This window comes from Eumetopias jubatus, unplaced genomic scaffold (genome assembly GCF_037043125.1).
Source record: "Eumetopias jubatus isolate StellerSeaLion01/CBP00866 unplaced genomic scaffold, mEumJub1_p1.0 scaffold_10, whole genome shotgun sequence".
NCBI classification, from domain to species: Eukaryota; Metazoa; Chordata; class Mammalia; order Carnivora; family Otariidae; genus Eumetopias; species Eumetopias jubatus.
Genome location: NW_028274816.1, coordinates 64245097 through 64259131, shown reverse-complemented (window position 1 = coordinate 64259131; position 14035 = coordinate 64245097). Strand labels below are relative to the sequence as shown.

General features: G+C 47.0%; 1 protein-coding gene across 1 annotated transcript; it reads right to left on the bottom strand.

Annotated features, from left to right (window-relative positions):
- Positions 1 to 6083: 6083 nt before the first annotated feature.
- LOC148163309 (uncharacterized) lies at positions 6084 to 13630 on the bottom strand. Its single transcript, XM_088027007.1, has 3 exons — positions 13549 to 13630; positions 10691 to 10817; positions 6084 to 9442 (listed from the first exon to the last, which is right to left on the bottom strand). The coding sequence occupies exons 1-3, from the start codon at positions 13579 to 13581 to the stop codon at positions 7962 to 7964; spliced, it is 1641 nt and encodes a 546-aa protein (XP_087883133.1). The 5' UTR covers positions 13582 to 13630; the 3' UTR covers positions 6084 to 7961.
- Between the last annotated feature and the right edge of the window lie 405 nt (positions 13631 to 14035).

Below are 14035 nucleotides of genomic sequence, written 5' to 3'. Positions count from 1 at the left end.
GGCTCAGCAGGAAGTCTGCTTCTCCTCTCTCGTTCTGCCTCTCCCCCTGCTTGTGTGCTCTCTGTCTCTTGCCCTCAAATGAATAAATAAAATCTTTAAGAAAAAATCAGTGAAAAGATGTAATTCCTTTTTAGAAAATAAAAAGTCTAAGTGGTTCAAAAAGACAAATTGATAGGGGTATATGACCTTTTTAAAAAATATAATTTGTAGGGGCGCCTGGGTGGCTCAGTTGGTTCGGTGTCTGCCTTCAGTTCAGGTCATGATCCTGGGGTCCTGGGATCCAGCCCCACATTGGGCTTCCGGCTTGGCAGAAAGTCTGCTTCTCCCTCTCTCTCTGCATGCTGCTACCCCTGCTTATGCGTGCGCACTCTCTCTCTCTCTCCCAAATAAATAATAAAATCTTAAAATATGTGTATATACACACACACATAATTTGTAAACATCTACGTACACACTTAGGGCACGCCTGGGTGGCTTAGTCAGTCAAGCATCTGACTCTTGGTTTTGGCTCAGGTTCTGATCCCAGGGTAGGGAGGGTAGGGAGGTCAAGCCCCACTTCAGGCTCCAAGCTCAGTAGGGAGTCTGCTTGATTCTTGCCCTCTCCCTCTGCCCCTCCCCCATCTTATACTTGCTCAGACTCTCTCAAATAAATAAATCTTAAAAAAAACACAGTTGCAATTACACGAAAGCTCTGCAGTCTCCTCTTTCTCATTCTTGCTTGGTGATCTAGGGGTCAAGGCCATTATTCAAAATCACAACTTAGCAAATTTTTTTTTAGAAAAACAGCTTTGAGGATGATTATGTTTAGCAACATAAAGAGCCAACCCCAGGGGCGTCTGGGTGGCTCAGTTGGTTAAGCATCTGCCTTTGCCTCAGGTCATGGTCCCAGGGTCCTGGGATCGAGCCCTGCATCAGACTCCCTCTGCCCCTCCCCCTGCTCCTCTCTCTCTCTCACTCTTTCTCAAATAAAATATTAAAAGCATTAGATTAATATTTATCTTCCTTTATGCTACTTTAGGACAATAATTTTCTCTTACATTATCAGTGTCCTTTCTAAAAGTTTCAGATTTCTAGTTCTTTCATTTTTAAGCATTAAAATTTCACTAACCTTAAAATATTTTAAAGTCAGGTCTACTGGACTCTTTCCAACCATGTTTTTGCATCTCTTGGCTCAATCAGAAGATAGATTGATTCCTGGAGATTGTGTGCACAGCAGAAGAATAAGTGACTTAGCAGATTTTTCTTTTTTCCCCTGGGATTTGGGAAGTCTTTGACAATGCCACAGATTTTAACATAACCAGGTGAAATGTCCATTTTCAGGAATGTCTCTCCTCCACAAGGAAGTTACAAACTCAAGGGACATGGAGGCCAACTCAGAATACTGTGGACTGAAGGAAAAGAAAGAAAGTTGGACTAAAAATAGGACAAAGAGGGACAGTGTTTAGGAGGATTCACCAGTGAGGAAGGTTTAAGCTTATCATAAATTACCTAATGCCAGAATTCCTAAGTGGACCCTGCAATACTGTTTATTTTCAGGACAAAAAGGAAATAAAATTCTGATTAATCAATGACCATCTTTCTATACTTGGTACGGAAAGACTCCAAAGCAGTTTACACTCAAACTTGCCTCCCTGAAAGATGTTTAGATAAGGGTATGTTCTCTGATGGATCAATTGCCAAAATGTCAATAACCTAAGATGGAAAATGAAACACAACAAGTAAATTTAACACTATTGCTAATTAATCCTTGTAAAATCACAGTCAAAATTGTTTCAAATCAACTTATAAGACAGTATTTTGAGGAATGTCCAAGAGCTATGGAAATAGATGACCAGCCAAATGAGAACACTCAAAGCCCTTCCTGCGACAAGGTTGTCAGAACCCATCACTTGCATTTTTGCAGATTCTCAAAGGCAGGCAGAAGAGTGGTAAAGCCTTATAGTTTAAAAAGGTAAGACTTCAGGTATGCCCTGATTGGGAAGCTGGAGCTGGGCTAAATAGAAGATGCATCCTACATGATTGTTAGGTGTACATATTCGGCCTTCTCTGGTTGGTATTATGTTGCAAACAAGGACAAAAATGAAGGAATCTTCATTATTATTAATTATGCTTAATAATGGAATCGTCCATTATTAATCATGTCCTGGCTCTTTGGTGCCATCGTTACTGGGGTCATCCTTTGGCATCCTGAAATGTTGCTAAATATAATGGTATGATTTTCTATAGGTTTCACTTCTAGATAGCTGGCATCGTGGGCTGGTTATATAGATAATGGGTTGGTTTCCTGTGCTGGTTACCAGAGACTGTGGGTCTGAGTTCTATCTTTCTATATGGTCTGGCCATTGTCTATTTCTATATTCTCTCAGTCTCACCCTGGTCTTTCTCTCACTTCTGAGAAGTTGACTAATTTGGGGGAAACACAGATTCAAATCTTCACTGCTTTAGAGACTGTTCATCTTCATAGTGGGTACTGCAAGATTGGCTTGACCTTTTTACTGTTATATCATCACAGTGATCATCTGATAAAACTGCAGTTGCATAGAAGCATTTAAGGCTCTGGACAAACAGACCAGCATCACGACCACTATGACAAAAGCAAGCACAATTAATAGTCCCTCGTCTGTTTCATAGACCCAAGGACAAGCAGTATTAGCAGTGGCACAGATTCCACCATGACTAGCCAACAAGAAATCTAGAGCAATGAGACGGTCCATCACTACTTGTGTCCATGAGTTGAGACAAATGTTTACTACATTTAGGGCAGAACTGGTGTCTTAAAACTACTGCCAAGGCTAGTGATAGGTTTATTAGTCTTTTATATTTGTATGATTCCCACTGATGGGAACACTACTCATATCGTTCACATAAACAATGAGTCAGTACTCCCCTCAGTGTGCTGAATAGAAGACCTCATTTTAGAAATCACACCTGAGTCGGATTTCCAACGTTGGTGATTTATAGAACTAGGGTCCCTCATGTATGGACAAGTTTTAAGATATTATTCCTAAAGTGCATGACGTGTTAGTATGAATCCTGTGGGTCCTGGCCACAAAGAAAGTAGTTATCTGTCAAGGGCACACAGACATCTGGGAACAAAGGAGTCATTCATGATATAAGGTCAGAACCAAGGGCTTACAGGACTGGGTTACATTTTTGGATCTCTATCTGTCTCTACCAGGTAGTAAGTATTGGGCACATTGCCCTATGAAGATTATTGAAATCAAACTTAGGTTCGCCTGAGTTCTCATCAAGATTGAAATAATCAGTTCTTTTTCTGGGAGAGAGGGACACTAGCAATGTCACACATTGATTCGTGTAAGGTCAAGGTCCATGTATGTGCAAGTGGAAATGCCATCCGCTGTAACTCCCTATGGTCTCATTTGATGCTACCTGCATGACCCGGAGGTTTTACCATGGTAGGCAGGTGATGAATGGCATATCCAGCAGTGACTGAGGGTAGGGGCTGCTGTTAGGGATAGCCTAATAAGGGTGTTAAGATTATGTTCTGACCTAACCTAACCTTATAAGGAAGAAACGAGTAAAAGGGCCATTAGTGGTGATGACAAGGGGTCTGTGGAAAATGAGAAGTGGAACAATTACAGGCAAGCAGATTAAAAATACAAAACAGTAATTTGTTAGACAGATGTCTTGTTGTGAGGTATCGAGTGGAAGCTGTCATCTGTTTGTTCCGAAGGTTTTGGGTCACCTGTCTGCTTTTGAAGATCAGCTCAGAATCCTCAGTTTGAGGTCTTGGATTGGAGTAGGCTTCCAATTGTGTGGAATTCTGGATTTCTTTTTTAGTTGTGCAACATGGACCAGAGTGACTCTCTGGAGTTTCACTACTCTATTTATTGCTAACAGCACCTGATAGGTTCCTTCCAATGAGATTTATGAGCAGTTATTCTCTGAGGTCTGTTCCAACAGAATCTACTAGTTGAAGATCATAAAAAAGCCCTTTAAAACGTGTTTTCAGAAGGTGGCCTTAGTGAGTTGGTGACAGGACTGGATATATTATGTGAATCCCCGGTAATATTTTGCCATGTCTGCATGTAGCAGAGCAGTAACTAGTATTGGAAGTGAAATCCCTAGACACATGCATGAGTCTTCCACTTAGTAATTCACAGCGGGATAACTGAGTGAGTGGACTCCATGGCCATAAGGGCGAGAGGGAATATCTTTGGCCAAGGGAGCTTAAAGGTTTCTGAAAGTTTTGCTGATGTTAACGATGCCAGTGGTCTGTTCAACTTTTCTAGAAGATTGTGAGTGATAAAAGAGAGTGTTTATAATGGTTCCCATAAAGTGTGTGACATGATGACTTGATGTAGATGTAAACATTGGGATGATCCAGGGCTGGAAACAAAATCAATCAGCTTTTCAGTGACTATAAGAGCTGCAGCTTTTCAGCAAAGAAATGCTTTAACTCACTCTGCAAATGGACATACAATCACTAAAATATATTCAAGTCCCATAGAGGGTAGAAGCTGGATAAAGTCCATAAGAAGGTGTTCAAGGGGCCCTTGAGGTATGGCCACCACTTATCCAGGTCCCCTTGGTGATGTGTGCATGGTCCAAGCCACTCAGTCCCTATTTGTCCCCCACTGGCTTGGGACTGTCCAGTAGGGATCAGAGCTTCAGGAAGAGCCAGGTGGGAACCTTACCCACCCCCTCATGTCAACCTCAGCCCCTGCAAGGCCCCCCAGGTATAAATATCTCAATATTTGCCCCCAGTGATCTTTTGCCCCCCTCTCCAAAGGCACTGCTAACCCTACTCCCCACCCCTTAGGACAATCATCACTCTTCAAAGATTCTCCATCTGAGGGGCGCCTGGGTGGCTCAGTCATTGGGCGTCTGCCTTCGGCTCAGGTCATGATCCCAGGGTCCTGGGATCGAGCCCCACATCGGGCTCCCTGCTCCGCAGGAAGCTTGCTTCTCCCTCTCCCACTCCCCCTGCTTGTGTTCCCTCTCTCGCTGTGTCTCTATCAAATAAATAAATAAAAATCTTAAAAAAAAAAAAGATTCTCCATCTGAGCCCCTTTCCTAGGCCATGAGTTCTTTACATCCTCAAATCGCCCCAGAGGCAGGTCTGCTCATGATCTCCATTTTACACAGCTGGAAACTGAACCTAGGGGGAGGTTGGGCAGCAAGTTTCTCTTTGTGACCTCCACTGAGAGGTGGGGATGGAGGAATCAATTCCAAGCCCATCCCTCCTTCTGGTTCCAACTACTTTACGGATCATAATCACCTCCTCCCTCTGTCCCTAGGGCACCCTGCAGACCCTCTCCTTCCCAGATGCTGATGGCTCCCATAAGACTTTGCTAAGGCCACCATAATACATTACTTCAGACTGGGTGGTTTAAGCAACAGAAATGTATTTTCTCATATGCTAGGTATCTGATATCAGGGTGTCAGCAGCACTGATTTCTCCTGAGACCTCTCTCCTTGGCTTGTAGGTGGGCATTTTCTTCCTCTGTCTTCATATGATCTTCCCTCTGTGTGTCTGTGTACTAATTTCCTCTTAATGACACTAGTCACACTGGATTAGTGTCCACAGTATCGTCTTTATTTTACCTTTTTAAAAACCCTATTTCCAAATGCAGTGACATTCTGAGGTACTGGAGATTATGATTTCAACATATGAATTTGGGAACATACAATTCAGCCCATAACTAACACATCTTTTCATAGGGAGCTAACAGGGAGGAGTTCTCCTTAGGATGACCTCATTTAACAGTCCCCAAATCACAGCCCTGTAACTACAGCTCTGAGGCGCTCTGAGGTATCAACACAAGAGGAATGAAACATATCCATACAAAGAATCATAAATTTAAGAATCAAACAAATGTCTCTAACAACTGTTTGATAAAGCCCCAAACTAGAAACAACTCAAATATCTGAAACAGATGAGTAAATAAACAAATAGTAGATAGAACATTACATTTCTTGACAACATTAAAAGAATGAACTAATTACACAGACCCACTGACAAATCTCAAAATAAATATACCAGATGAGAACACCCAGCGGGGAAAAAAAACTAAACATTTTATTTTCATTCTTGTAAAATTACATTAAATACATACGAATCTATTGTAGAAGAAAGTAAATCAATGTTTGCCTGGAGGGCAGAGAGAAGGAGATAATAATTAAAGGGCATGAGTGAATGTGGGGTGATGCATATGCACATTGTTACGATTTGTGATGATGGTTTCATGGGTTTATAGGAATGTCAACACTCATCAAATGGTACAGTTTAAATATGGACAATTTATTATTTATTAACCATACCAAAAAGGCATTAACGGTATAATAAAAAAAAAATTCTGTTTTCAAAAAACAAAGTTTGGCAAACCTGTATTGACCGCACCATATCCCTTGTAAATGCCCTGGGATCAGCACCTTGCTTCGTTTGCAGCAAATACAGGTGAGCAATGAAAGCCATTTCCACCTGAGTCATTGGGAATGCAGGCTGCGTAAAGTCTGCATTTCTGGACTGAGATCTTCTTTCTTTCTATCTTTGTTTTCCTTCCTGTGCAACAAAGGCCTTATGGTGAACAATGCAGAGAAACTACAGGAATCCATAAAACCGTTAGATTCCTTTTCTTATAGAGAGAGCACACGTGAGAGAGTGTGAACGTGGTGGTGGTGGGGGGAGTATATGCACAGGGAGGAGGAGAGAGGATCCCAAGCAGGCTCTGCACTGAGGCTAGATCTGTTTGCAGGGCTTGACCTCACAACCCTGAGATCATGACTTGAGTCAAAATCAAGAGTCAGATGCTTAACCAACTGAGCCACCCAGGCGTCCCCCTATTAGATTATTTTCTGACAAGGCCCTCAGCTACACAAGCTTCACAGTTCAGAAGGATCCTTGAATTTCTGTACTTGCTCATCCTTCACAGCCATACTGACTAGCACAATAGCAGGTGCCCTTTTATAAAAGAGGCACAATCCAACCAGTTTGTTGCAATCTCTTGCCCTCTCTGTTAATTCTCCGTTTGTGTACAATTATGACTCCCCCTATAATCTTTCAGCCAGTGACACCACCAAACAGAATTCTGGGCATTAGGGTACATCTCTCCTTTCCAAGACCTGGGAACAGATTTCCTGCACCAGTGCTGAGCACAATGCAACATCCCCTGCAAACAAGAAAACAATTTTATGTTGTTCCCAGAAGTACCAGAGATTGTCACAACTGCCCCCTCTTCAAGGTGAGTGCTGATAGCACGAAACTTCCTGGCATCCAGGCTACAATTTAACCACAAAACCCTACATAATTTCCTTAGAGGCAACAATGCAAACAAGGCCCAAACTAGAGACAGGACTACCATCCTTCTATCCCCCTGAAGCACACAAAGATTGGGGTGCCCATGCCAGCTATTTCTCCTGTCATTCTGAAACCACCCCATAAAGTAAATCTAACCCTCAAGATAAAGATAACTTGCACAATAAGGCCTTTGTTATAGCACAAACCAGAATTAACAGAGGAAGGCTGTTCCTCGGTTAGTGATTTGGAGGCTAGGAAATTCCATCACAAGAATTACCAGACCAATATCCCTAAAAAAGGTGACTTTTCAGGTCACAGGCAGAACTCAGATGGAGTCCTCTGGAACACAACAGGGTCATCTGTGCCCTACTAATCAGAGAGAAAAAAATGAGTACTCTGGCTTCTCACATTTACCCAGTGAATGGGAAAACACCAAGGTTTACTTTGCTGAACACATCAGAGCAGATAAATGATATACATATGGGCACCTGCAGGTGGGAGAGGTGAATGGCTGCTGCTACACAATCAACAGTAATAAAAATTCACACGGGCCCAAGCTGAAACATGCAACACAGCTCCACATACCTGGAATTTATTTTGATGTGTGGATGTAAGAGGCGCCATTCAGGCAAATGGTACCCTCAAAAGAGATCTCCTCAAGTGTTGTTATACTGAACAAGGAAATACATTTGCTACATATCTAAGTTGTTTCTCCCATGTGAATTTTGTGGTAATCAATGAGGTAAGGGCTTCGGCTAATGGCTTTCTCATTCAAGATATTTATAATGCCCAATCCAGTATGAACTCTCTGGTGTCGAGTGAGGCCAGAGCTTTTACTAAAGGATTTCCCACACTGGTTACACTTATACGGCCTTTCTCCAGTGTGAACTCTCCGATGGTCACTGAAGTTGGAGCTTCGCCTAAAGGACTTCCCACACTCATTGCACTCATATGGCCTTTCTCCAGTGTGAACTCTCTGGTGTTTAAGGAGCGCAGAGCTTTGGCTAAAAGATTTTCCACATTTGCTGCACTCATAAGGCCTTTCTCCAGTGTGAACTCTCAGATGTAGAACAAGGCTGCAATTCTGGCTAAAAGATTTCCTACATTCACTGCACTCATAAGGCTTTGATCCTGTGTGGACTTTCTGGTGTTTTAAAAGACTGGAATTGTAGGTAAAGGATTTCCCACATTCACTGCACTCATAGGGCCGTTCTCCGGTGTGAACGGTATGGTGTTGCAGGAGCGCAGAACTTTGATTAAAGGACTTCCCACACTCACTGCACTCATAAGGCTTTTCTCCAGTGTGAATTCTCCGATGTTGAATGAGGTTGGATCTTTGACTGAAGGATTTGCCACATTCTCCACACTCAAATGGCCTCTCTCCAGTGTGAACTTTCCGATGGTTATTGAGGCTGTAGCTTTGGCTAAAAGATTTCCCACATTCACTGCACTCGTAAGGCCTTTCTCCAGTGTGAACTCTCCGATGTTGAAAGAGGTTGGAGCTCTGGCTAAAGGATTTTCCACACTCCCCACACTCGTAAGGCCTTTCTCCTGTGTGAACTCTCTGATGTTTAATAAGGCTAGAGTTATGGCTAAAAGATTTCCCACATTCACTGCACATGTAACATCTCTCTCCAGGGCGGACTCTCTGGTGATGAACAAATGTGTGCTTGTGGCTGAAAGCTTCTGTGCTGTCTCCCCAGCAGTGTTGAGTTTTTCCCTTGTGGAAGGCCGCCCCACATTCAGTTGCATTGTTTGACTTCTCTCCAGTCTGTGTGGCCTGCTGCTGGAGGAATCCTGAGCTGGCCAAGAAATCCTTCCCAATCTCCCCACAGATAAAGGGCTTCCCTGACACTTGCAACCTGCAGCTCTTGATCACTGAAGCTCTGCTTACATTGTTACCGAAGGGCTTATCGCTCACATGCTGCTTCTGCTGCTGCTGAAGGTTTTCGCTGAAACAGAATCTTTTCCCATGTGTCTCACCAGTGTACACTTTCTCACTGAATTGTGTTTCCTGGTGCTCAGCCGAGTAAAAATTGTCTTTCAAGACTGGACCACACACCTCATAGGGGTTGGCCTTCTGGGGAAAAAGACCTGTCTTGGGAGCCCTGACATGTGACACTCCTACAGAAACGCTCTGCTCAGATGGTGCCTCCTCATCCTCTGCTCCATGCCAACAACCTGAAAGCAGGAAATGCTGGTGAAGTGCACGGTGACTTTTGTGGGTAGGCAGCCGCTACCCAAGCATGTCTAACAAACCCAGAAACGAGTGCATGAGACTGTTCATAGGATAAGAGGTTTGAGTTCAGGCTAAGGATGAGGCTGCTTAGCAGTGCTGGGCCGTCACTGCTCACAAAATGGAGGTTTAGGGGCACTCATGAGGTGAAATAAACACACTGAAGAGAGACAAGGCCTACACATAACTTTCAACAGGACCTAGTCTGCCATGCAGAAGGGTGTGTTCAGGCCCAGGAAAATTCAACAGTGAAAGAGAGCCTGGTGTTCAAGGACTGTTTAACGATCTGTGTTCACCTCACGACACAACACATAAGAGCCAAGGAGGACAGTACCCCACATGGAACAGTGACTAAAATGGTCAAGATGTGGAATCCAGGGAGGTGCAGATTAGCCCTGGGCAGGAAGTAAGAGTACAAGTGATGAATAGCAGTTGACCAGTCACCCGAGTGTAAAGACGGGAAGGAAAGGCAGGTATGAAGTGTGGGGGCCACTGTCATTACCAACAAAAGACCAGCCATGTGGAATAAGTTTCTGGTATGATGTGTACACAGCCCTGAGGTCATGCCACCCCCAGGTGTCACTGTTCAGAGCCAGGCTGTGAACCACAACAGACTCTCCACAATCCCGAGATGAGCAACTATGTGGCACCTGGATGATACAAGTATAAATAAGGGAAAGACAGGAGAGATAAGTGGACAGCACTGGCCAAGAACAGCTCAGCACATGCAGTGCACAGGAAAGAAAACTATTATAAAGAAAACTTCCAAGAAGGATCTTGCAAGAACAGACCGTGGTCTACATTACAGTGATGGTCAGTGATGGCAATTTCTAGCACAAGAAGGAATGAGGAAATGTCAGCTAGAAAAAGAAAGTGGAACCTGGGATACTTGGGTGCTTTGTAACTGCAAATCGCCTGGCAGGGAGAGGGCAAGCAAAGTGGGATCCACTGGGCTGAATGGAACAGTCCTGACCCTGGCTCCTTCCCTGAGAGGCTATGGGAGTAGCAGGTGTTGGGGCTGCTCAAGGAGAAGGCAGTGCACATACCTCAGCCAGCCAACCACACTGCCTATTCAAGGAAGTGGGGGAAGGAAGCAGAGACCATGATCCTGATGGGAGAATAGATCTGCCCTTGGGGAAAAAGGCAAAGGGAGAGACTAGCTCAGGGTACAGAGGTGGGTGTGAGGACCTTACCCAGGGAGGTTATAAGCGCCAAGTTCTCCAGCATCACATCCTGGTACAGGTGTCTCTGAGCCTCATCAAGAAGATCCCATTCCTCCCAGGAGAAGGACACAGCAACGTCCTCAAAGGTCACAGTGCCCTGGCAAGATGGAGACAGATGAAACCATAAACAGCCTCTCCCTCATAGATGACAATCCATCTCCTCCACATCTACCCCTCACCCATCCTCCTCCTGAGCATCCAACACAGAAGAGAAACCAGGCCCTAGCACTGCTGGTGCCACCGTCTCCTCACAGGTCCATTGATCATGGGCACCAGCCATCAGTAAGATGAGGCAGGTGGATAAAAAGGTATAAAACAAGGGTTTGGCACAGAGGCATTCACCCATTTCTGCTAAGCAATTCCCCTAATACGGACAAACCATGCAATTCCCAATCCCAGGGCCCTAGGGCATCAGGCATACACCAAGTACACATCATTCTTTAGATGGCATATCCCCCACATTGCAGACACTGCCACATGCCCATGGCTGCCACCACCTTATTGCCCTGCATACCTTAGGCAACTACTCTCTGGTCTTACAATTATATATGACTGTTATGTCAATCACCTGCTCTTCACCCCACTGGTGAGGACGGGAATGGATTGTGTGCTAGGGTTATGGGGATGGCCAAACACAGAACACCTAACACTGGACAGATGAGACTGACAGCACTTTTCTAACCATATATATTCACAGTCTGAGAGAGGACACCACACACCACACAGGGCCACAGGGGGGTGGCACTCTGGGAAAGAGTGAACAGATGGTGGTTGTGAGATCCAAGATTTGTAATATCAATACAAAGAGGTACCCGTTTCCCCTGGGAAGATGCCACTGACTTATTGTCAGTAACTCCATGGGCAGGTAGGGAACTGAAACCAACTACAGAGGGATAAGCAGGAACGGCTCCTGATCCCCTTGATAAAAACATCGCTTGGTTAGGAGATCTTATTTCTGGGAGCAGAGTGGGGAGCAGAAGTAGCACTCTGGCCATCGGAGGCCCTCACGGTTTCCAAACATCAGTGCCGCATGTAATGTTGGCTCTTAATTTTAGACCTTGCACCACAACCTGAATACAGCATCCATAGGATGCTTCGCAAATTCAAACAGCATTGAATACTGCTACTGACTTCCCAGAACGCCCACTAGCCGTCGCAGCCCCAAATCCACCTACCAAGACTTCACTGCTTGGGTCTATTCCTTGCCTCAGATGTATGGATCTCAGACACCCATGGCCCTATTCCACAAGGTGCTGTACTTGCTGTCCCCAAAGCAATCACAACCTTCCTCTGTCCACCTAACCCTCATCAAAGCCCAGCTCCATCAGTGGTCCACCCCAGGCCTTAGTGACTCTCACAAATGACCACGTTTGCCCTTGACCTTATCCTCCTGCCTGAATGAAATAGCCCAGACCCCAACAAAGTCCTCAAAAAATCCTGGTGAGTGCACAGAGTGGTGAGTAAACACCCACTCCGGTCTGCCTGACATCTTGCCTCGGTTATCCCCTCCCTCCGTGTCCGCCTCATTCATGTCCACCCTTGCCTTGGAAGCCTTGGCCACCTGCCAGACTACCCCGTCCCTGACACACACTCCTTTCAGGGCCATGTGCCTGCCCCATTTGTGTTTGTGAAGCCTCCACCCATCACCTAGGTACCCAGCCAAGAGACCCAGTCCACCTTCCCCATCCCCCCTACCTGGCCCCTCATAGCTTTACAATCATCACCTGTCGATTACCCCTCCTAATCGTGAACATCCTGAACACTCCATCCTGAGCCTTCCCCAGATTCCCAGACCTATGTGTACAACTGCCTACATCATACATCCATTCAGTGGTCTCTGAAACACCCCAGACTCTCAATATACCTAAATCAAAGCTCCTAACACCCCCACGGTGAGTATTACTACATTCTTCATCTCAGATAATGGACCTTCCACTCCTACAGCTGCTAAGACCTAAAACACTGGGGTCATCCCTGAGTCCTGTATTTCACTCCTTCTCCTGCATCAGAGAATCTAGTTGCCCATTTAAAACATGCACCCAGAATCCAACTACCTTTCCTAAGCCACAGCTCTGGCCCATTAACTCTCACCTGGGCTTTGGCAGTAGCTGCAGAGCCTGATCTTCCTTCTACCCCGGTCTCACGGTCTGCTCTACACTCTGCAGCCAGACAGAGTCTGGTAAGATCGTAAGATCACTTTCTGCCTCTGATCCACACCCGCACCCTTCCCTGGCCCTGGAGTCAGGCGACTTCACGCTGGCTGTCTGACCGCTGGGCCTCAATGCTGTGTCCCCTCTTGCCAACCGTGCCACCTGAACTAAGATCCGACCTCCCAAGGCCTCAACGTCCTCTTCATGGCCCTCCGGTCCGCTCTTCCTTTGAACCGCCTTCGGGAAACTTTTAAATCGCAAACGGAGATCGTGTCCCTCCTGCGGCCGAAAGGCCCCTTGGCGCCTAGAGTCCTCACCTGGAGGTACGGCACCTCGGCCCGCCAGTCCCGGCGCGACCCCGCCTCACGCGCGGTCCCCTGCGGGCAGCCTCCTCCCGCCTCAGGCCCCCTCCGGCCTCCCTCCAGCCTCCCTCCAGCCTCCTCCGGCCTCAGGCCCCCTCCGGCCTCCCTCCCGCCTCCCTCCGGCCTCCTCCCGCCTCAGGCCCCCCGGCCCGGAGCCCGCTCCTCACGCCGGCACGCCGGCGCTCGCACACGGGGCCCCCGCCCCCCGCCGCCGCCCCGTCCGACGCCGGGGCCTGGGCCGCAGGGCCGCGAGCCGGCGCCCCGCGCTCGGGCCTCCGGGGTCTGGGTCGGGGGAGGGAGGAAGACGAGCGCTTACCTGAGTCGGGTCCCGGGGCGCGGCCACCGCCATCAGACACGGTAGGCGGAGCGGACACCCGGACCGGCGGTCCCCGTCTCGGCCCCCGGCGCGGGGCAGCCCGGGCGGCGTCGCCAGCCGCGGACCCAAGTGTGTGCGGCGGCGACAGCGCCTTCCCTCGCGCCCTCTCGGTGAGTCACCCCGATCCCGAACCTGCGCTCCAGAACATTAGCCGACGAACAGGCATGAAAGAGGCAAAAAGACCGCCAGGGGGATGAGGCCGGAAGCTCCGCCCCGACGTTAGGGGCACACGCAGAAACGACTCTTTTCTCTACCTTCATTGGTCAGGGATGCCGTCCATCGACGCGCGCTCTTCTGGGTAATGTAGTTCACAGACACAGGACGCGCATGAGACATTCCCATCGACCTCTGGGAGGAAAGGCCATGCCCCCTTAAGGGCTCTGGCGATTAGGGTCTTCCTTCCCAGGCCGGGGGCGGGGCGGGGGGC

Excerpts from the sequence above, each read along its gene's own strand:
- LOC148163309 (XM_088027007.1), bottom strand. The coding sequence starts at position 13,581 with ATGGCGGTGGCCGCGCCCCGGGACCCGACTCAG. Across the intron at positions 10,818-13,548 it reads CGCCCCGGGACCCGACTCAG|GGCACTGTGACCTTTGAGGA; the intron begins GTAAGCGCTCGT and ends CCATCTTGCCAG. Across the intron at positions 9,443-10,690 it reads GGCGCTTATAACCTCCCTGG|GTTGTTGGCATGGAGCAGAG; the intron begins GTAAGGTCCTCA and ends TCCTGCTTTCAG.